Source organism: Talpa occidentalis, unplaced genomic scaffold, assembly GCF_014898055.3.
Source record: "Talpa occidentalis isolate TD23 unplaced genomic scaffold, MPIMG_talOcc4v2.1 talOcc4.8, whole genome shotgun sequence".
Taxonomy (NCBI): Eukaryota; Metazoa; Chordata; class Mammalia; order Eulipotyphla; family Talpidae; genus Talpa; species Talpa occidentalis.
This window is the reverse complement of record NW_023605194.1, coordinates 76,744,659-76,765,183: the sequence shown is the minus strand read 5'-3', so window position 1 is coordinate 76,765,183 and position 20,525 is coordinate 76,744,659. Positions and strand designations below refer to the sequence as shown.

Below are 20,525 nucleotides of genomic sequence, written 5' to 3'. Positions count from 1 at the left end.
GTGTTTTATATTCTGGTAGTATAGTGGCCCTGTGTTTATTACACTCACCCTTCCCTGGATGCCATAGGGAACTTGGGCAGTCACTGTAAAAATTATGAGCTGAGTGGTTTAAAAGCAAAAAGCAACAGTGGAAATCTGTGGCTTTAGAGTTTAACAGAATGACCAGAAAACAGTAGGGCACTGGGACCTAATTTTCTTGACTTGACTTAAGCTGGGTTTGATCTTCAGAAAATATTTTCAGATTTTGTGGTATTCACCTTTGTGATCTCCCCAGTTGGGTCTGAATAGCAATTCATCACCTAGATGTTGCAACAGAACATCCTAAAATGATAGGCTCCAAAACTGTAGGGACTGTTTTCTCTGATTTCTTCAATGGAGCTAATAGTACTCTGTGATCAGTCTGTGGCGATTAAATCTGTATTTTTTGGGCCCCTGGCCCATAGTCTATTCACAGAATTATACTCAGTATTTGACATTTGAACAAATTGGTCAGATCTGTTATTCATTCTGGAGTTTAAAGTGTCTTTAACAGGGCTGCCCTGGTGGCACAAGGTGTTAAGACGCAACCTATGATGCTAATCGCAGCCACTGCAGCACGAGTTTGATCCCTGGCCAGGGAGCTACCCACATGGCACAGCAGACCTCTCCTGTCTCGCCCGCTGCTCCCCTCAGCAGTGTGTTCAGTAGATCTGCCTGTTCTGCTCCCCACTCTGTCTCTGGTAAATCCTCTCACCCCTGCACCTCTGGCCTATACCCCAGTTCTTATATGCATGAATGGGTGGGTCTTTTTAAAAAAAAAAGTATCTTTAACAAGTTAGAGTAGGATAGGAGTATGAGCTAACTGCCCAACCATGGAGGGGGCCAAATAAATTTCTCTAATTGTACATATCCTCCAGTTTCAAGGACTCTAGCTTCTTTCTTTCTTTCTCTCTCTCTCTCTCTCTTTCTTTCTTTCTTCTTTTCTTTTCTTTCTTTCTTGTCTTTCTTTCTCTCTCTCTCTCTCTCTCTCTCTCTCTCTCTTCTTTCTTTCTTCTTTTCTTTCTTTCTTCTTTTCTTTTCTTTCTTTGTAGAAGAACTATGGTGTAGGTCAGAGGAGCAGGGAGTGAGAGGATTCACCAGAGACAGAGTGGGGAGCAGAATAGGCAGCAGTGGGTGAGACAGGAGATGTCTGCTGTGCCATGTGGGTCAGCTCCTGGCCGGGGATTGAACTCAGGCCATGGCATTGATAGTGCTGAGACTTAACCCCTATGCCATCAGGGAGGCCCCACCCCCTTGTTCTTCTTTTATAGCCATGTCATTTAGAGTCCCTTCTTGGTGATCTGTACCCTTCATTAAGACTTGACAAACCCTTAGCTAAAATAATTTACATTGGCTTCTCTGTTCTATCTCTTCTTCTAAACCTCTTGTTCTGTGCCAGTCATCCTTTCCTCCCATTGCCTGGCCTTGTTGGCCAGATCAAGCCACCTTGCTGCGGTCGGTCTCTGCCAAACCACAAACATATAACAAAGTCTACACTCCCCGTTGCTCTTGGAACACTCTCAGGCCACGTGTTGGTGGGGAGCGGAGAGGTTCTTGATTTGAGAACCCTGAGTAGAATGTTGGTTTCTCTACAAGGCTCTGATTCATTTTCAAAACTGAACATCACAAAATTGCCCAATTTCATTGTGACCCTTCAATTATTATTTTCTTTTAATCACTTAAACTCTTGAACCTCTTGAATGCTCTGTGAGAACCATGGCTACTTATTTTATGTGTGTACCAACAATTCTGCCACATTCGATGCCACAAAGAGAAGGACCATAGCTTTTTCAGGTCATGGACCAAATGTAAGCACTGTCACAGCTAATGAACTCCAGCTCTTCAAGCTAACAATTCATTGATCAAGTTTCCTGTTCGAGAAGCACTCTTCAACCATGTATGTCAACTTTAATTTTCTAGTCAGTACGTTTGTAAAAGCAAAACAGATGAACTTAATTACAGTGTTTTATTTAATCAAATATATCTAAATTATTATCATTCTAATACGTGATATCAAATGATTAATAAGATATATTACATTTTTCATGGTAAGTCTTTAAAATCTTATGGCCCATCTCAATTTGGACTAGCAACATTTCAAGTACTCAGTAGTTACATAGGACTAGTCACATATCACCCAGCCCTAGGTGGTTATCACCTTGTTGTTGGTTTTTATTTATTTATTTATGCATACAAGAACTGGGGTGTAGGCCAGAGGTGTGGGGGTGGTGGTGAGAGGATTCACCAGAGACAGCGTGGGGAACAGAACAGGTGGATTGACTGAAATACACTGCTGAGGGGAGCAGCGGACAAGACAGGAGAGGTCTGCTGTGCCATGTGGGCCACCTCCCTGGTCGGGGATCGAACTCTTGCTGCAGTGGCTGCGGATAGCTTCATAGTGCTGTGTCTTAACACTTTGTGCCACCAGGGAGACCCAAGTTATCACCTTGTTAACAGATGGAAGCACAGACACTATGCAGAGGTGGGCAAGCTATCAACTGAGTGGCTCTCCTCCATGAATGAGCCTGAAGAAAGTATTAAAGACAGTGAGGAATGGGAACTCTCTGGAACTTTGGATGGAGGAGAGTCCAGACCACGTTCCTTTGTTCAGATGTATCCTCCTAGGTGTAGGTCAGGACAGGCTGTTATTTCTGCTATTTGCAAAACTCGGTTTTTTCCTAGTAAGAGTTTAGAATCCCCCTACCACACTTTCATAACAAACCAGACAAAAGCATAGGCAAACATGAAATAAATAGATTTGATGTTGAACCGTATGAAAGTACCCGTGTTTAACCATTTATGACTTACAAAATTGGATATTTCAAATGGCATTACATTTCACCCTAGATGGCAAGACTGTTCTGGTATCGAACAAGGAAAGTACTATCTAAGCTGGTGGAGTTCCAAGGAAGCTGTGAAAATTTTCAAACTAGAGCAAGTTTCAGGAGTGCATCTGGCTAGTTGTGTACCCTTTGAAGTCAGCCCAGGCTGTTTCTAGCAATAAGGGTAGCCTCCTAACCAAGAGGACAGATTGGTTTCGAATTTCTTTATATATTTAATTCTAACTCTGCCTGGTCCTCAACCAAGCTTTATGCCTTCTTTCCCCTGGCCCCTTTAAGTACCAAGAGTAATTTGAATACCAGGGGTACATGTGAAATACCCCTGACTGCAGAACCATTCATTGACAGCATTATCTAAACCATTTGCATTCTCAAATGTTCCTTTTATTTTGATCCATCAACACTGCAGGCCATGGGGAACCTCAAGCCAGGCTTATCACATTTGCCAGCCCCCACCCCTCATGGCTGTCAGGATGTTCTCAGTCCCTGGGTCTAATTCAGACTGTCTCATCATCAGTCACTGCTGCCTGTTCATCTGCCTGACCTAGGTCACCACCCATCAGCCCTTGCAAGTGAGACAACACACAGGGTTGTGGCTATTGGTGAAGCTTTCCCTGCCCCCCTATGTGATATTTGTGTGTATAAAGAACACAGACCCCTTCGTTGGTACAATAATAGGGGCTGAAGAGCTTCCTGGTCTGACTCTTACTTCTTTTCAAGTAATTTGCGAATTTATTTCCCACAAGTTGGGTGCCCTGTGTGATTCAACATCTCCCCACTATCTTAGAGTCTCTTTCCAATTTAGATGGTAAGAATTGTTACTCTGTTTCCTAGGTAGAGGAGCAGGAAGTCCTGGGTATCTGCTGGGGATGTGATATTAGGCTCCCAATTTCATAAACTACCGGGATTAAAAAAATAATTCCAAAAGATTAAAAAAAAACAACAACAAAATCCAGCTCTTATACCCAACCTGTTGTATTGCACATATGTCTCTACTCTCCATGGAGAAAATAGTTTTATATACAGAACTTGTATCCATGAAGTGGGAAATATTCAGAAATTTGGTAACTGATTCACCAGGCATAGATATTCCAGACAAAAGGAGAACTGACTTAGTGTTCCGGTCTGATTTGTGAGAACAAGGCTCTGCTAGAGATGCAGTAAGGGTTTTTTCCCTATTCTGTCACAAGCTAGTCCACCCTTCCCGCTAGCTAGCCCACAACCCGGGCCCTCTGGCTGCCTGCAGGCTCCCTTGGCCATTCAAGTTCCATGAAATGACTGGACCTGAAATGTGGGGAACAGACTGTGTGAGAGGATTCTGGGAGGGGTGGCCTGGCCTAGCCAAGAGCTACGTTAGTGTTGGTGATTTTCCCAGAGGGGAGGAGAGTTCTCTGCCCCGTGCTTTGCCATGTGTCAGCAGAGACAAAGAGAGCAGTGTTGAGTTGATGTGGCCTTCTCACAGTCCTTCTTTTCTTCTTGTAGAGGAGATGGGGTGCACCAGAGTATCCCTGAACTATGGTATCAGCGGTAGGAAGTAAGCAAGGGAACAAGAGGAGGAGCCAGTTGCCTTTCTTGCAGCTATCTAGATGGAGGGGTTAGTGAATCAGTACTCCAGGGCCCAGCCTGTGGAAAGGAATGGAATAGTGTCACAGGGCACTGTCACTCCTACCCTAACAACAGGAATCAGCTGAGTAAGCAACAAATGTAACTTAGAAAAGGAAAAGTTAGAAATCTAAGAATGTGTAGCATTCTAATTAAAATAAGTTCCAGAAAGGGACAAGCCCTTCGTAGGAAAGAAAGAATGCATGACTGTTTTCATCCTAGGGGTATGGCAGGAGAAGGAGTAGGCTTACCATAGATGATGATGAAGACAAAATAGCTGAACTTCATACAGACTTTTGAAGGCTACATGTGGGCTGGCTCTAAGGAGACCCAATCACAGAGCAAATATATACCTACCCACCTTTAATTCCTTCCCATGAGGTCTCCTCTAAGTACACAGTGACAATGACCTGATGACTGAGGGTAGTGTAAAGCTAAGAAAGAAAACCACTCGATGTGCACAGAGCAATCAGAAAAATTGGAGAGCAGAGCAGGGGGCCAAAGATAGACCCCTCTAGAGCACAAGGACCCTAAACTTAACAGTAGCAGAGCAGTGCCCCACCAAGAACAAAGAGAACTCTGTGGTGTAAAGCATAGAGAGTGATCTCTGGAGTCTCACCATGCTCACACCCCCAACTGCAAGGACAGTGTTATCCTGCTTTCAAAACATTTGACACCATTAGTGAACTGACTAAAGTGACAACAAAGCCTGGATGTAGCCCAGATTAATTGATTCAGCTCTCAAACCTAGCAGGCTGACAGAGGAAGGGGCATGTCCTTTTCTTAGTATATGTGTTGCCATTCTTTTATCTACAACATCTAACATCTAATTAAATGTTATAAGAGTCATGAAGAAGCAGGGGAAATAAAACTGAGAGGGAAAAATAGTCAATAGAAACAGACCTACAGATGATCCAGATGTTGAAATTAATAGACAAGGATTATAAAATATTTTTAATGAATATTTTTAATTATCCCACGGAAAAGCTAGGTGAAATTCTTGAATAGATGGGGATTTCAGCAGAGAATTAAAAGTTCTAAAAGAGAATTTTATAAACTCCCACTGAAGCAAAGATCACTTAGAAACAAACTACAAGTCATTCTTTTTTTTTTTTAAGATTTTATTTATTTATTTATACAAGAACCAGGGTACAGGCCAGATGTCCAGGAGAGTGAGAAGATTCACCAGAGACAGAGCGGGGAACAGAACAGGCAGACTGACAAAATACACTGCTGAGGGGAGCAGCAGGTGAGACAGGAGAAGTCTGCCACGCCATGTGGGACCCCAGCCGGCCGACTGGGATCGAACTGGCGCTGCAGAGGCTGCAGAGAGCTTCACAGTGCTGCGCTCAACCACTTGTGCCACCAGGGAGGCCCCAAACTACAAGTCATTCTTGGAGAACAGATACGTAGAGATTCCAGAATCAACCCCTTCCCTGAATTATGCATAAGCCAGGAATGCAAAGTCCGCAAGTACGTATAAGCCCATTAGAGGCAATATAATATATGAGGCCTACAAAGATGTAGACTTAATCCTGACTCTCAAGGAAATCGATTCTAGTGAAGAGATGTATGGACAGAACTACTCAGAGGCAAAATGCTCTAATAGAGGTAAAGCTACGTTTATGGAAACATAAAAGGGAACAAGATTTCTTCTAAAAAGAAAAGGTTTGGAAAGCCTCATAGAAAGCTTGTGTTTGATCCAGGCCTTGAAGAAAAACAAGATTTCAAAATGCAGAGCTAGGGAGAAAAACCCAGGGGGAATAGGTAGAGTTTATGTCCATTGCTCTCAAATCCCTGTGATAAATACCACGGCTTTAGAATCTTCAACCTCACACAGGCCATCACAGAGTGATCAGTACTGGCTTTCATGCAGTACTGGCTTTCCTGTACTTCCAAAAGAGAAATTAGGTGAAATACCAAGTCACCTAGTAGGAGCCCGACTGGTATTGGGAGGTAGAGAAAAGAGGATGAACATTATATTTATCTCCATCCATATATGGCAAAGTCAAATTTTGTTGGAGGATTAAATCACTTCTTTCTCTGAATTCTCTTATGTGTGTTGTCCATACATACAATATGGTCTTCATTTCCTTTATGCATCTTTTTCCACCCTTGGGTTGTGAGCTTGTTTTGGGTGTTCACCCACTTTTGGATGTCTGTACAACTGAAACCACCTTGTAAATATTAGAAACTAATGAATCTTTGCCACCTGAAATTGAATTTAACCCAAAATAGAGTTTATCAGACTTGAATTCAGAGTCTGGCTCCATTGTCTGTGCTCTTAATCATTACACTATGTCCACGATAGCTCATAGTTCGGTTGGAATGGAGAGCTGTTGAAATTTTATTTTATTATATTATATTAGTTAGAAGGAGCTAAAAAAGGTATTGGTAAGTGCCACACTTTGGGATAATTAGGGTTCTGAGTATATTTGGTGAGTGTTGGAAGGAAGGAGAATCCGGAGAGTGGTACAAATAAGCAGTTGTTCACAGGAGTTCAAGTAAGAGGACATTGACCTCACTGGTGGCGGAAGGACTAAGACTCAGCACTGTCACCACTACGGCCTGAGTTCGATCCCCAGCCAGGAAGCTAACCCACACATGGCACACAAGACCTCTCCTGTCTCACCCGCTGCTCCCCTCAGCAATGTATTTTAGTCAATCTGCCTGTTCTGCTCCCCACTCTGTCTCTACTGAATCCTCTCACAACCCGCACCCCACCCCCGACAGAACCTCTGGTCTACACCCTAGTTCTTTTATGCAAAAAAATAAAATTACCGGTAAAAAATATCCAACCACTTTAAAAAAAATAAGTAAGAGGACAGTCACCCCTGAACCAGAGCAAACGCCAAAGAGATATAAAGGAAAAGGATAGCGATGTGAGAGACAAGTAATACAGTTACTGGGATGTCTTGATGAAGGGAGTAAGGAAGTAATTGAAGACATATCTAAGTTTTTGAAAGGGTGACAGGAGAAAAAGTGATACTTTAAGTGAAAATAGGAAATGAGAAGTTTAAGATTTGGAGAGAGGATTAAGGGATATGAGGAGATCAGTAAAGGGGAAAAGAAATATCCTGCAGAGAAAATTCTTTAATATACTTCTCTGACCTGTTCTAGCACTTTGAAATACCCCTCGACAAGAATCACTTTTTATTGTCTTGTTTATATCTGACTTAATCTCTCATATGCCTATTCCAGACTCATTTCCTCTGAGAGTGGGTGAAAATGAAAAGTGTCATTGTTCTTATAATAACCCACATAGAAATGAAAACTTTCACACCATTTCTTATGCATCAGTTGCCTGTCAGTAATTGTTGTTTGGATTTATAAATAGATTAGATTCGAACAGAATATTAGGGGCTCTGAGTTAGCTAGTTTGTTTTTTAATGCCTAGGGAATCTAGACCTGACTTTTTTTTTTTCTCCACCTGAGATCTATGTGAGAAAAGAATTTAAAGACAACTGAAAGAGGGAAAAATGAAGCTTGAAGTGAGCAGAGAGATTCTTTTGCCAAACAGCAGCTGCAGGGCTCTCCAGGACACTCAGCCCTGCCCACCTCTCTGCTTATTCCTCTTGGTGCCATAGTTAAGCTGCTTTCTTTTTCCTCCTTGCACTTCTGAATGACCAGTCAGTCACTCTGTAGTACTCTGACTTATTAGCTGATAGATTTGCAAACTCTTCCAAAGACTCTCTTTTTTTTTTTTTAATGTAGTTTGTGTCTTAATACTGAATTCTTTTTTTTTTTTTATTTATTTATACAAGCAGTGGGTACAGTCAGAAGTGCGGGAGGGTGAGAGAATTCACCAGAGCCAGAGCTGGGAGCAGAGCAGGCAGAAGGACCGAAGCACACTGCTGAGGGGAGCAGCGGGTGGCAGGAATGGTCTGCGCACCTTGTGGGACCCTCCCCCGGTGGCCCGGGATTGAACCGGCGCTGCAGAGGCTGCAGGCAGCTTCGCAACCCAGTGCTCAACCGCTGCGCCACCGGGGAGGCCCTCTTCCAAAGACTTTCTGTCCTTCCACCTTAAACAAGGAGAGCATCCATTCTGCTTCTTTCCCAATGCTCTTGATTCTACCAAAAAAAAAAAAAAAATGATCTAGATGGTTCCTTTGGCCTCTTCCTGATTTCATGACGGAACTCCAAGGCTAATATCCCCTCTTCTCCATTCCAAAGGCTTGTTTTGGGTGCTCATCCAAAGAGAAAGCTTTGTTCAGAGTCATTTAGGGGCATCTTGCTGCTGGTAAAATCAGTTTACATAATTCACAGCTACCACAAGAGTAAGATACAATAAAGGTGCTTTTTTCTTAAGTCATAAAACCACAAGGACAAAGACTAGAAGGAAGAGGGTGGCCATACAATTTTGGGAAGCTGCAAATCACAATGGCAACTGTGAATTGATTTATTATACTTAAAGCTGAATCCTAAGCCAGCAGTGGAAAAGCTGTGCAGCAACTCTCTTTGTGTCCCAGGACCCGCAAGAAGCTTGGTAATTGATTATATCAGTTACCTTTAGTTGTAGAATAGGTGAAACTAAAAACAGAAGCATTGGTTGAAAATGTATGTAAGGAATATTTAGACTCTCAAATGCCCTCTCCACTATTCCCAGAAAGACAACTGCCCTTCCTCTCAAGTCAGCAGTCCGGAAGAGTCATGTCTGGGAAATCCAACCAGCCCAAGAGAAAAAAACCTTAAAAGGAATCAATCCAGTCACATTTCCCTGTACTGAAGCCATAGAGAACAAGTCCTGCCCTATGTATACAGAGCTTCCAAATAACTTGTGGTTGTTGCAGTCTCACGTATGAACAGTCAAGGATCTCAGACATCTGAGAAGGTCTATAATGTGAAAGACTCACCAATATAACAGAAAAAAGCAACTTGGAACCAGTACTCTGTGAAGAGATTGTAAACCTGCTCTCTGAATGAATGAGCAGATGAATGTCTCTGAGAGTTAAGAGATAACATTCTTGAAAAACCATATGCAATATTTTTAAAGCATCCTTGGAAATTAAAAGATATGACAAAGTGAAAAAAGTTAAGACAGACGATAAATGATAAAATTGACACCACTGCCCAAAAAGGGTTAAAATAGACTGCTGGAAACCAAAAAAGATGGTCAGAGTATCAGCTTGAAAAATGTATCATCTGAGTAACAATCTAGAAGAAACAACTGAAAAGTGGAGAGGAGAAAATCATCAAAGAAATAATTTGAGAAAATTTCCAAGATTTGAAAGACATGAGCTTCTTGATTAAAAAGGTCCAATAAGTTGTCCAACTCAACAGATGAAAATTGGCCCTCGCCTTGGCACGTTGTTAATAATATTTCAGAATCCTAGGGAAGTTACTGAAAGTTTCCAGAGAGGAAACAAAGAAATGGGTCACATACTAATAGTAGAAGTTAGAGAGGGAACAATGCCTTTAAATTCTGAAAAGACAGTTATTTTCAGCATAGAGTTCTATGCCAGGCCATATCTCATATGTAAAAATAGAATAAAGACATTTGATATATCAGATCTCACAAAGGTACCTTTCAAGTGTCTGTTGCCAGGAACCTACTGGAAGATGTATTTCACTAAAACAAGAGAGTAAACCAACAAAAAGGAAGACTGTAGTTTCAATCTCAAAGTGACGTAAAGAGAACTTCCAAGATAATGCTGCAGGGTCATAATGTCAGCTACTTTGCAGACTCAGAGAGCAAACAGCTAGAAGACAGAGATCTACATGGTAGTATTCTTGAAGGAAACACAAGAAACTTAATAGTGGTAGTCTTAAAAGTAAAAGCAGGAAGACAAAAGGGGGCATTTTTCTTTTCCTCTTTATGTTTTTATAGGATTCTATATTTCATATAATTTTATATATTTTATATATAAATATATTATATATATATTACTATAGCATATATTTTCTAATTTTTTTTTAATGAAAGAAAATACTCTCTCTCCAATGGAACATCTCCAGTGGAGAAGCTTAACCTTTTTGTAATTGTCACAGAAGCCCATGAAACCAGCTTGGGATTGAAAATGGACCAATCTGATTGGAGCTCCTATGGGCACCAATCAGGTTCAAGCTTGCACCAGTGCCAAAGGGGCTCTTGGTGTTCGGTTTTGAAGCCCAACCTTGGTATAGGTCAGGTTGGGCACACTAGTGCAGTTTCAGTTAAGAAGTCCAACCTCAGTATAGGTCAGGTTGGGCACACTGGCACAGTTCGACTGGCACCAATCAAATAGCTGGGATTATAAATGAACCAATCTGATTGGAAGCTCCCATGGCTGCCAATCAACTATAAGGGACCAATCAGGTTTAAAAGGTGGGTACCCTGAAGACTATCTAAGTCAGGCTCCAGCCAGCTTCCAGTCAGATTCGTGCAGCTTTGTGCAGATTCCTCGGATCGCTCTCTTGGGAAGAACTTCATTGAGCTATAACACTGATCTCTGTCCTCTGGCACCATACCTTCACAGACCTGACCTCTGACTCTGCCTCTGATATCACCTGCTGAATGACATCACTGGCCCTGTGCTAGTAGGTGTCTCTAAAAGAGCTCTTTGCTGTTGGCTTTATCCCCAGCATCTCTAAGAGCTATAACACTGGTCCCGTCCTCTGACTCATCGGGCATCAACCCCTGGTGCTGTTGCTTTGGCACTGACCAGTCCCATGTCCAGTGCTACCTGACCCAACCTTAAGATTGCTATTTCTGACTGCTGGTGCCACCTCTGGAAAGACCTTTGCAGATACCTCCTAGACCTTTGCATATGATCTCTGCTTCAAACCACCGTCTGACCATTGCTAATGCTTCTAGCTCTGCCTCTAACTCTTTCCTCTCTCCCAACTTCTCTCTCTCCCCCCCCCCCAGTAAATAAACTCTGTTGTTGTTGAACCTTGAGCTGGAGTTGTACCCTGCAATTACAGGTGAGAATCCACCAAATGTGACATTTTGCCTCCCCACCTTTGCACAGTTTAATAATGACAACAGAATTATCCTTTTGTTTGGAACCTGCAAAGGAATTTTGCTAGGAAATCTTTAAATCCTCTAGCCAACCTCCCCCTGTAATTTTAGGCTTATACTTCCTTGCTGTAGGAAAAGAGTCTATGACTTGGGAGGGATTGTCTTTGGGCAAGGAGGACCTGAACTCTCCCAAGTAGAAAACCCATGCCCTCCCTTTCCTCCACTTCAATATTAGGCTTTCCCTAAATGTGGAACAAAAGCAGGGTTTCTTCTGTATTTGTAAACCACATCATCCTTGGAGCAGAGTTTTCACTGCTCCAAGACCTTGATTATCAATAATTAATCTCAGAAGGTTCGGTACTACAGGCTTCCTCTGTCTTTGACCTAAGTGAATATGCTGTGAATAGTTTGTTTGTTTGCTTGCCAGACATCTAATCTTGACTCAGAAGAGCTGATAGGATCATAAAACCGAATTGATCTTTCCTCCTCGGTATTCTTTCTCTGTAAAATGGGGAACGGGGTGGGGTGAGAATGGGGATAGGATAGCTTAACCCAGGACAAATATGAAATTAAAATGTTTAAAAATGGGGGTAGGGAGTTGGGGAAAGGAGAGGTTAAGTGTTACTTAATAATGACATTATTATTATATTTATTTCATAGAAATAAAATAGAAATCACTAGGGTATTCTTATCCCAGTGTTTTCTTTGTTCTTTCTCAATGCATTTGGATTAATCACTGCAGAGCAACCAAGCCAAATGTCCAAACCACCCACTTCCTATTCCCAGAGCATGAATTAGGAGGCCAGCTGAAATCCGGGCCAAGCACTTAGATGACTTATATGTCTGATTTTTGTTCCATGATATGAAACTCAAAATAAATCAAAAAGGGAAAATTTTCCAGATGCCAACTAATTCACAAAAAAACATCTTCAGTCTCTGCAGTCCTTGCACACATGAAATCTGCTCAACAGACCTAGTATGAACACAGACGCGAGGCTTTAGGGGGTCGTTCCTCCCCACATGGACACTCGTGTCTCGCTATCTTACTGAAGTTTCTGCGCTCAGTTTTAGGCTCTAAAACTTGAGTGAAAACAGAAGAAGTGTTTAGGGTTCAAAAGTGAGTAATAGAAATGGTGAAAGAGTTGGAAAATGGAAGAAAGTGAAGAAAGATCGACAGAGACAGAACTTAAGCTTAGAAGATAATGTGGGATCAGAAAGGAACGTGTGAGTGTGAGTAGCAAAGACTAGAACGAAAGGAACCTGCTGTCAGTGTCAGAGGGAGTGACTTTGTTGAGATATTCAGTCAGAATAAACTTTATGACTGAAACTTGTGAGACACGACATGAATGGTCAATACACTGTGGAAGAGCCAAAGCTACGGGTGAGGGTGGCTGGATTTAGTTTACTTGGTACATAGACCGAGTTCTTTAGATAAGACATGCATACACAGATGTTTAACAATAAACAGTCTTTCCCAGATACTGCAAAGCTGATATTCCCAGCAAGTGCAGGAAAATGAAACCCATTAGCACAAATTGGACACCTCTGCCTGGCTATAGCAGCTTAAACGTTCTTCTTATACCAGAAGAGCAGGAATGCTGTTTAAAAGCAAAACCTCGCCCCAGGATAAGGTGAATTATATAAATGGGCTCAATGAGAAATGACAAGCTCTAAGAGGTTCTAGAAAAGATAAATACTTTCCTGTTCCTTGTTACCAGGTATAAAAAAAAATTAAAGAAGAGAGGGGAAAATACCTGGAGAACACATTTAAAAGTGACAAAAATATAATTCTAAGAATGGAGCCTGTTTATAGAGGAAATGGGTTTGCATAACTAAATTGATCCAAGAATTACCTTGTCTTTACAATATACGTTTCTGCTAAGGAGCTGGAATGTCTCTTGCCAAGTGAAAGAACATTCGGTGAAAGAACATCACCGAATTACAAGGAGCTACACTTTGCACTACTGGCAAACCCAGCACTAACGCCCAGGCTTTCTCCTTTTGGCCAGTCTGTATACTGGCGTGGAGCCATTCCTCCATCAACATGAAAAATTTATCTCTTGCCTTGACTTCTGTTTTTTTTTTTTCTTTTTTTTTTAATTTTATTTTTGTGTGGAAGAACTGAGGTGTAGGCCAGCAGTGCAGGGATGTATGAGCGGATTCACCAGAGACAGAGTGAGGAGCAGAACAGGCAGATCTACTGAAATACACTGCTGAGGGGAGCAGCGGGCAAGAAAGGAGAGGTCTGCTGCATCATGTGGGTCAGCTCCCTGGCTAGCTAGGGTTGAACTCAGGTGGCAGCAGTGACAGTTCTGAGACTTAACCTGTAGGCCTCCCTTCACCTTTCTCTCTCTGTTTTGCAGCTGGGATGAAAGCAGTTCCATCAGCAGTGGCCTCAGCGATGCCTCAGACAACCTCAGCTCGGAAGAGTTCAATGCCAGCTCCTCTCTCAACTCCCTCCCAACGACACCCACTGCTTCTCGCAGGAACTCCACCATAGTGGTATGTGCATTTGCAAGCCTGGAGGCCACCAGCTCAGGATGTACCACCGGCTAGCCGGGAGATGCCTGGGTGTGTTTACATACACACCCTCCCACTCCAGACCATGCTCATATGCCTCTGGCCAAGTCCTTTTAGAGCTTGGGGTGGGGTTGGGGGGAAACTGAGGCTACCAAGCAGAGGCCTAAGGCATTCACTATTTTCATAGTGAGCAGTGCCAGTTTTCGTGCCTCACCAAATACACAGAACAGTGTACGTGCAGTGACAGCTGTAAGCTCTGTCCCAGAGAGGCCTGTCCTGCCTTCTCTCTGCACCTGACCAGGGACATCCCGGATGACTTGATACTCTGGGATGAGCAGGGCCACTCAGCAACCAAGTAAATCTCCGCCCTCGTCTCCCCATCCTCAAGTGAGTGTCTCACTCTGCTTTCACTCTCCCCCTCTTCAGCTCCGCACAGACTCAGAGAAGCGCTCGCTGGCAGAAAGTGGGCTGAGCTGGTTTAGTGAATCAGAGGAGAAGGCCCCCAAAAAACTGGAGTACGACAGCGGAAGCCTGAAGATGGAACCCGGGACTTCTAAGTGGCGCAGAGAGCGGCCTGAGAGCTGTGATGATTCATCCAAGGTCGGGGAACTGAAAAAGCCTGTCAGCCTGGGGCACCCCGGTTCCCTGAAGAAGGGCAAGACCCCACCTGTGGCCGTCACTTCCCCCATCACTCACACAGCCCAGAGTGCCCTCAAGGTGGCAGGTAAGCCTGGAATAAAGGAACGGAAAAGGCAAAGACCTGTCTCTGTAGCTGCTGCTGGTCCCTAGCCCGGGGGAATGCTAGCACACACCTTCACAGGTGCTACCTGGTCTGCTTTCACAGTGGCCCTGGGGGTAGGGAAGATGAGTCTACTACCTCCATTTTGCAAACAGGGAAACCAAAAACTCAAGGAGGTTGAGTGACTGAGCAAAATCACACAACGAGTAGGAGGTAAAGGAGGGAGTGAGCTTGTTTTGTTCAGAGGCTAGTTTGACCCAACTCCAGATGCTTCTTTCCTCTCCCGAGACACCTGGTTGGTGTCCTTATCCTTACAAGATGTTTGCTTGACCTCCCAAGAAAACCCTAAGTCAGAATCGTAGCTCTCCAGAAGTTCTCCTCAACGGACACTTCCCTCTAGTCTCTAATTTCCAGCAGCTCTTGCCCCGCTCACCTTCATTGGCTTCCCCTCCTCTGTCCCCCTCCCCGACTAGCGAGATGCACTTCCTTCTGGATGACCTTTGTGGTGACCTCTGCCATTTCAACTGAAACGGAATAACTACTCTGGAAGCAAGAAATAGCCTTGGTAGCTTCCACCCAGGGTCTCCTTCCTTCAGGCAGGAGCTTAGGTAGTTCCTGCTTACCCACACTTCTGTTCTCTGAAATCCTCTAATACATCGACAGTGTTCCCTTCGCCGTGGAGGCGTGGGGAGGGCGAAAGGATTTTTAAGATATTGCCCAGTTTCAGCTGCTCTTACCTCACCTGCTGCCCTCTTGCAGGCAAACCTGAAGGCAAAGCCACGGACAAGGGTAAGCTGGCAGTGAAGAATGCTGGGCTCCAGCGCTCCTCCTCCGACGCTGGCCGGGATCGGCTCAGTGATGCTAAGAAGCCTCCCTCGGGCATCGCTCGCCCCTCCACTTCAGGATCTTTTGGCTACAAGAAGCCCCCTCCTGCCACAGGCACGGCCACAGTCATGCAGACTGGCGGTTCCGCCACTCTGAGCAAGATCCAGAAGTCCTCAGGCATCCCTGTGAAGCCCGTGAATGGACGCAAAACCAGCTTAGATGTGTCCAACAGCGCAGAGCCCGGCTTCCTTGCCCCCGGAGCCCGTTCCAACATTCAGTACCGCAGCCTGCCCCGGCCAGCCAAGTCCAGTTCCATGAGTGTGACCGGCGGGCGGAGCGGGCCGCGCCCGGTTAGCAGCAGCATTGACCCCAGCCTCCTCAGCACCAAGCAGGGCAGCCTAACACCCTCCCGACTGAAGGAGCCTTCCAAGGTGGCCAGCGGGAGGACCACGCCAGCCCCTGTCAATCAGACCGATCGGGAAAAGGAGAAGGCCAAGGCCAAGGCAGTGGCCTTGGACTCAGACAACATCTCCCTGAAAAGTGTTGGCTCCCCTGAGAGTACGCCCAAGAGCCAGCCCAGCCACCCTCCGGCCACCAAGTTGGCAGAGCTACCACCAACCCCTCTCAGGTACCCGCACTGGCAGTTTCCCCCAGTCTGTCTGCTCTGACCTTCTGTACATCCTGGCACTCTTAGGTGGGGTGTGGGGTGGCTCTCTGCAGTGATCTCCAGGCCCCTGCACCGCTCATGCCCCTCACTCTCCCATGTGCCAGATTCCTTCCCACTCTTTCAAGACTTTATTCAAAACCCATCTCATCCCCGATCACCCTTAACCTGTCTTCGGCACTGTGTGGGTGGCTTTACCATGCTTATTTACATGCGTGTACTCATTTGTAAATAAATCCATCTGTGTCGCCTTATGTGTGCCCCCCTCATGAAGAACTGAAGATGCCCGAGCCTGGCATCAGACTTTCTTCCAGGGCATTTCACAGCAGAGGAGAGGCCAGTGTGCTTTGAAATAGGCAGAAACTGACAACTGAAATCCCAACTAGGATTTCTCTAAAGTCCCATCTGCCTCTTATTTTGTAAATGCCGTTACTCTTAATATTTTGTTTTGTCCCCACTTTCCTCAGGGCCACATCTAAGAGCTTTGTCAAGCCGCCCTCGCTGGCGAATCTGGACAAGGTCAACTCCAACAGTCTGGATCTCCCGCCGTCCAGCGACACCCACACTGCCAAGGTCCCAGAGCTGCATGCTCCCAGCTCAGCTGCCGGGGGTCCTCTTCCCTCTTGCTTCACCCCCAGTCCAGCACCCATCCTCAACATTAACTCAGCCAGCTTCTCCCAGGGCCTGGAGCTAATGAGTGGCTTCAGTGTCCCCAAGGAGACCCGCATGTACCCCAAACTCTCAGGACTGCACAGGAGCATGGAGTCCCTACAGATGCCCATGAGCCTGCCCAGTGCCTTCCCCAGCAGCACCCCCACCCCCACCCCACCTGCGCCCCCTGCTGCACCCCCAGAGGAAGAGACAGAAGAACTGACCTGGAGCGGAAGCCCTAGAACTGGGCAGTTGGACAGGTAGGTGGAGAGGGACAGAGCTGGGCCTGCCTGTCCCTTTGCCTCTGACTCATTTTACCACGAGTAATAATGTACGGCCTTACCACTTTATTGCTTTAAATTTTTGGCATTCATGTCATTTCCTTCACAATAATCTATGAGACAGGATTTCTGCTTATTTTTGGTTTTAAATTATTCTCATATTATATATGGGGAAGCCAGGGCCCAAAGTCATAAAATAACTGAGATCTTGTCATTGCTAGTTTAGCCTGTCATCCAAAGCCTGTGCTGCCTTGTCCACGGTCACTTCTGTCACATCACACCTGGTCTTCACCTATCATGAATCGATCTTGTAAATACTGAACCATACCTTATTCCTAAGCAGGGAAAACCATTTCAGGTGAATTTCTCAAGCTGCAAGCCAAGAGGCAGACTCCAGTTGTTCTCTTATTTTGTTAACAGAGTTGATGGGGCTCACGTTGCTGTCCTATGTCCTCATGTTTTGTCCCTCAAACCTGTGGCCCCAAACTTTGGTTTCTAAGAGAGACCCTCATGCTTCTCTCTCTTTTCCCCCACAGTAATCAACGAGACCGGAACACCCTTCCCAAGAAAGGGCTCAGGTAACCTTTAAATGTGTTTGATTTTCCCTAGACCAGGGGCTCCTGATCTGTGTGAAAAACTCCCCTGACCTGCCCAGGGCCCTAGTCCCAAATTTAGCGAGGCCACAGCCGAGTCACTGTATGTGGTTCCTGTTCATAAAGCCCAGCATCCCATCCCAGTGAACTATTATATGTGAGTCAATTTTGTAGCCAGTGTTCTTTCCCCGAGACAGAAGAGGAACAGGTTTGCAAGTGGGGATCGTACCCTCACCTGTCCCAACGTGTGCCATCGCCGCTATCCTGGCTGAGCTTCCTCTCTGTAATTTTCCACCCTCAAAGTCTGAGGGTGAACAGGCGCCTGTGGGATCACTCTTATGGCAAAGGCAGGACACACTGGCCTCCCCGCGAACTGTGACTCCAAGGGCTTCACTTCGGTTGCTCTCACTACTTGGAAGCCCACGCGTGGAGTCGTAAAGCCCTGTCCTGAGCTTGGGGAATAAGTTCTCATGCCTCCTCCATCCCTGCATTCCCCAGCTCAGGAGATCCCACAGAGGCCCTGCCAGGCCTCAGCACCTGCCACCGCTTTTGCTCCCTCCTTAGGCAGCCCTGTCTGCTCCCTCCGTTCCTTGTCCTGCTTTCAGGACTTCTATGTCGTCTTGTAGTTGCCCGGGCTGAACTCTTCTGTGCCCCCTTCAGGTACCAGCTTCAGTCCCAGGAGGAGTCCAAGGAGAGGCGGCACTCCCACACCATCGGGGGGCTGCCTGAACCCGACGACCAGGCAGAGCTGCCGTCTCCCCCTGCACTCTCCATGTCCTTGAGTGCAAAGGGCCAGCTCACCAACATAGGTCAGTGTTTTCAGTCACTCACTGTGGCCTGGGGTCACACAGGGGCCACCCTGCAGACTGCCAGGCAGCGGCTTTGGGTCTCCTCTTGGAGCCGACCGCACCGCAGTGGCTTGCTTCCTGGTGCCTCGGTGTCTCCATCTGAAACAAGGTTAAAGACAAAGTGCTCCAACATCCTAACTGCACAGCCGTCCCTGGGCACAGGTGGTAGGGTCCTGTGGCATCAGAGAGTTTGAGTGAGCACAGGACGGGCACACAACAAGGCCTGGAGTGCAAATGAGTGCACTGGGCAGGCTGGCTTTGCCAGAAGGATCCAGCGCCCAGCATGGTGATGCTAAAACACTGGACTGGTGGGGATGAAGGTGGGAAAGGGTGTTGATGGCCAAGGATGGGCTCTACCTTAAAGCCCAGAAAATCCAGACTCCCCGCTGCTGGGGTTGCACCAGGACCAGCCTTGCCCTGAAGGCAGTGCTGTCTGCTGGAGTTCTTTCAAAAGCCTCTGGAGAAGGGAGGGCTGGGAAGGAGGAAAGGGACTGATTCAGAGACAGGGAGGGGAAGCGCTTTGGGAGGCAGGCACGGCCCCAGCACGCAAGCATGCCAGCCCTGGTTCTGGGGAGCAGCAGGCCATGCTGGGCCTAGTGGGAACCCCTTTTGGACAGTGCTGGGACAGCCTCATGTTTGCTCCTGGTGTCTGCCTAAATCCATCCATCTCCTCTTGCAGCTGAGTGAAGGGAAATAGTAATTTAGAACAAGGACCTGGAATGTGCCTGAGGGATGACCGGGGAATTTGAGGCAAAATTAAGACTCGGGATCACTTTGCCTAGAGAAGGGAATGATTCTTAAGAAAAGGTCATCTGGTCCCTGAAGGGCCACTCAGTGAGGAGGGGCCAGTGTGTTCTCCATCTCTGCTGAGGACCAACCAGGGGGACAGGCATTTTAGCTGTAGAAAAAGGGGCTGCTTAAGCAGTGGCCAACTTCCTGGCTCAGAAGGGCCAAGAGTGGTGTGAGGTCTTCTTCCGCACAGGTCTCTATGGAGAGACTAGTCACCCACCTGCCTGTGTGGTGGCAAAGAAGGGCCCGCGGGCTTGCCCCGGGAGGCTGTGATCCCTGCAAGGGGAGAAGAAGAAAGGGAGAATGTCCCCTCTGTAACAGGGTTTCAGCCGAGTCTGGCTTCAAAGCAGATCCCACGAGCCTTATGTTCTGGCCTGCTCCATCTGTCTGACCTTCAAGCCAGGGAGGGGCATCTGGACAGAGAGGGTCGTGTTTCTTGCTGCTTTAGAACTGACCAGTGACCTAGAATGACACTGTGGTGGGAGTCACACCCCCTTCCATAACGCCAAGCCCGCCGGCCTGTAGCCTGGCCCCTTTCTCTGCTCCTTCTCATCATTCAGATCCCAGTCTTGATCTGAATCTGCAGTCCTCCTGACTGCCATTTGTATTTTAGACTCACAACATCCCATTTTCATCAACACATCCAAGTGATGTGAAGGTTTCGGAAAAACTGCCAGGCCCCCAGCCTGACCTTCAAAAGTACCAACTCTGGGCAGACAGGGCTGAGGGAAGGTCTGAAGTAGGAAACGCTATTCTCCCTAAATTCCAGACAGCAGGGTCCTTCTCCACTAGGGCTTGATCCCCCCAGGAGAGACCCCCGCTCCTAACCACCAGCTGCTTGCACACTCCCACCGCCCCACCTCCCCTTCCTCTCCTGCCCTCCCACCATTTGCCTCTCATGCTCCTGGTGCTCCATCCCCCAAGGGGCCAGAGAGCTGATGACCCTGCCTCTTCTGCCCTCCCCCTCCCTCTCCTGTCCCCTTTCCCTCTGTCCTTCCAGTGAGTCCCACGGCGGCCACCACGCCAAGAATCACCCGCTCCAACAGCATCCCCACCCACGAGGCGGCCTTCGAGCTGTACAGCGGCTCCCAAATGGGGAGCACCCTGTCCCTGGCCGAGAGACCCAAGGGAATGATTCGGTCAGGATCCTTCCGAGACCCCACGGACGATGGTGAGACTTCATGCCAGCGCGGTTCACGCTCATTCCAGCTCTGC

At 46.4% G+C, this 20,525-nt stretch overlaps 1 protein-coding gene across 6 annotated transcripts in view; it reads left to right on the top strand.

Moving 5' to 3' along the window:
- Positions 1 to 20,525, top strand: part of NAV1 (neuron navigator 1) — a 239,226-nt gene that overhangs the window by 195,544 nt on the left and 23,157 nt on the right. For 4 of the 6 annotated variants that reach the window (XM_037497617.2, XM_054690021.1, XM_054690022.1 and 1 more), the window contains 7 exons: positions 13,764 to 13,902; positions 14,347 to 14,644; positions 15,419 to 16,112; positions 16,616 to 17,059; positions 17,617 to 17,658; positions 18,334 to 18,482; positions 20,311 to 20,481. In XM_037497617.2, the coding sequence (XP_037353514.1) occupies positions 13,764 to 13,902; positions 14,347 to 14,644; positions 15,419 to 16,112; positions 16,616 to 17,059; positions 17,617 to 17,658; positions 18,334 to 18,482; positions 20,311 to 20,481 (1,937 nt within the window). The remainder of the gene's footprint in view (positions 1 to 13,763; positions 13,903 to 14,346; positions 14,645 to 15,418; positions 16,113 to 16,615; positions 17,060 to 17,616; positions 17,659 to 18,333; positions 18,483 to 20,310; positions 20,482 to 20,525) is intronic. The other 2 variants (XM_054690020.1, XM_054690019.1) reach the window with 1 other exon arrangement.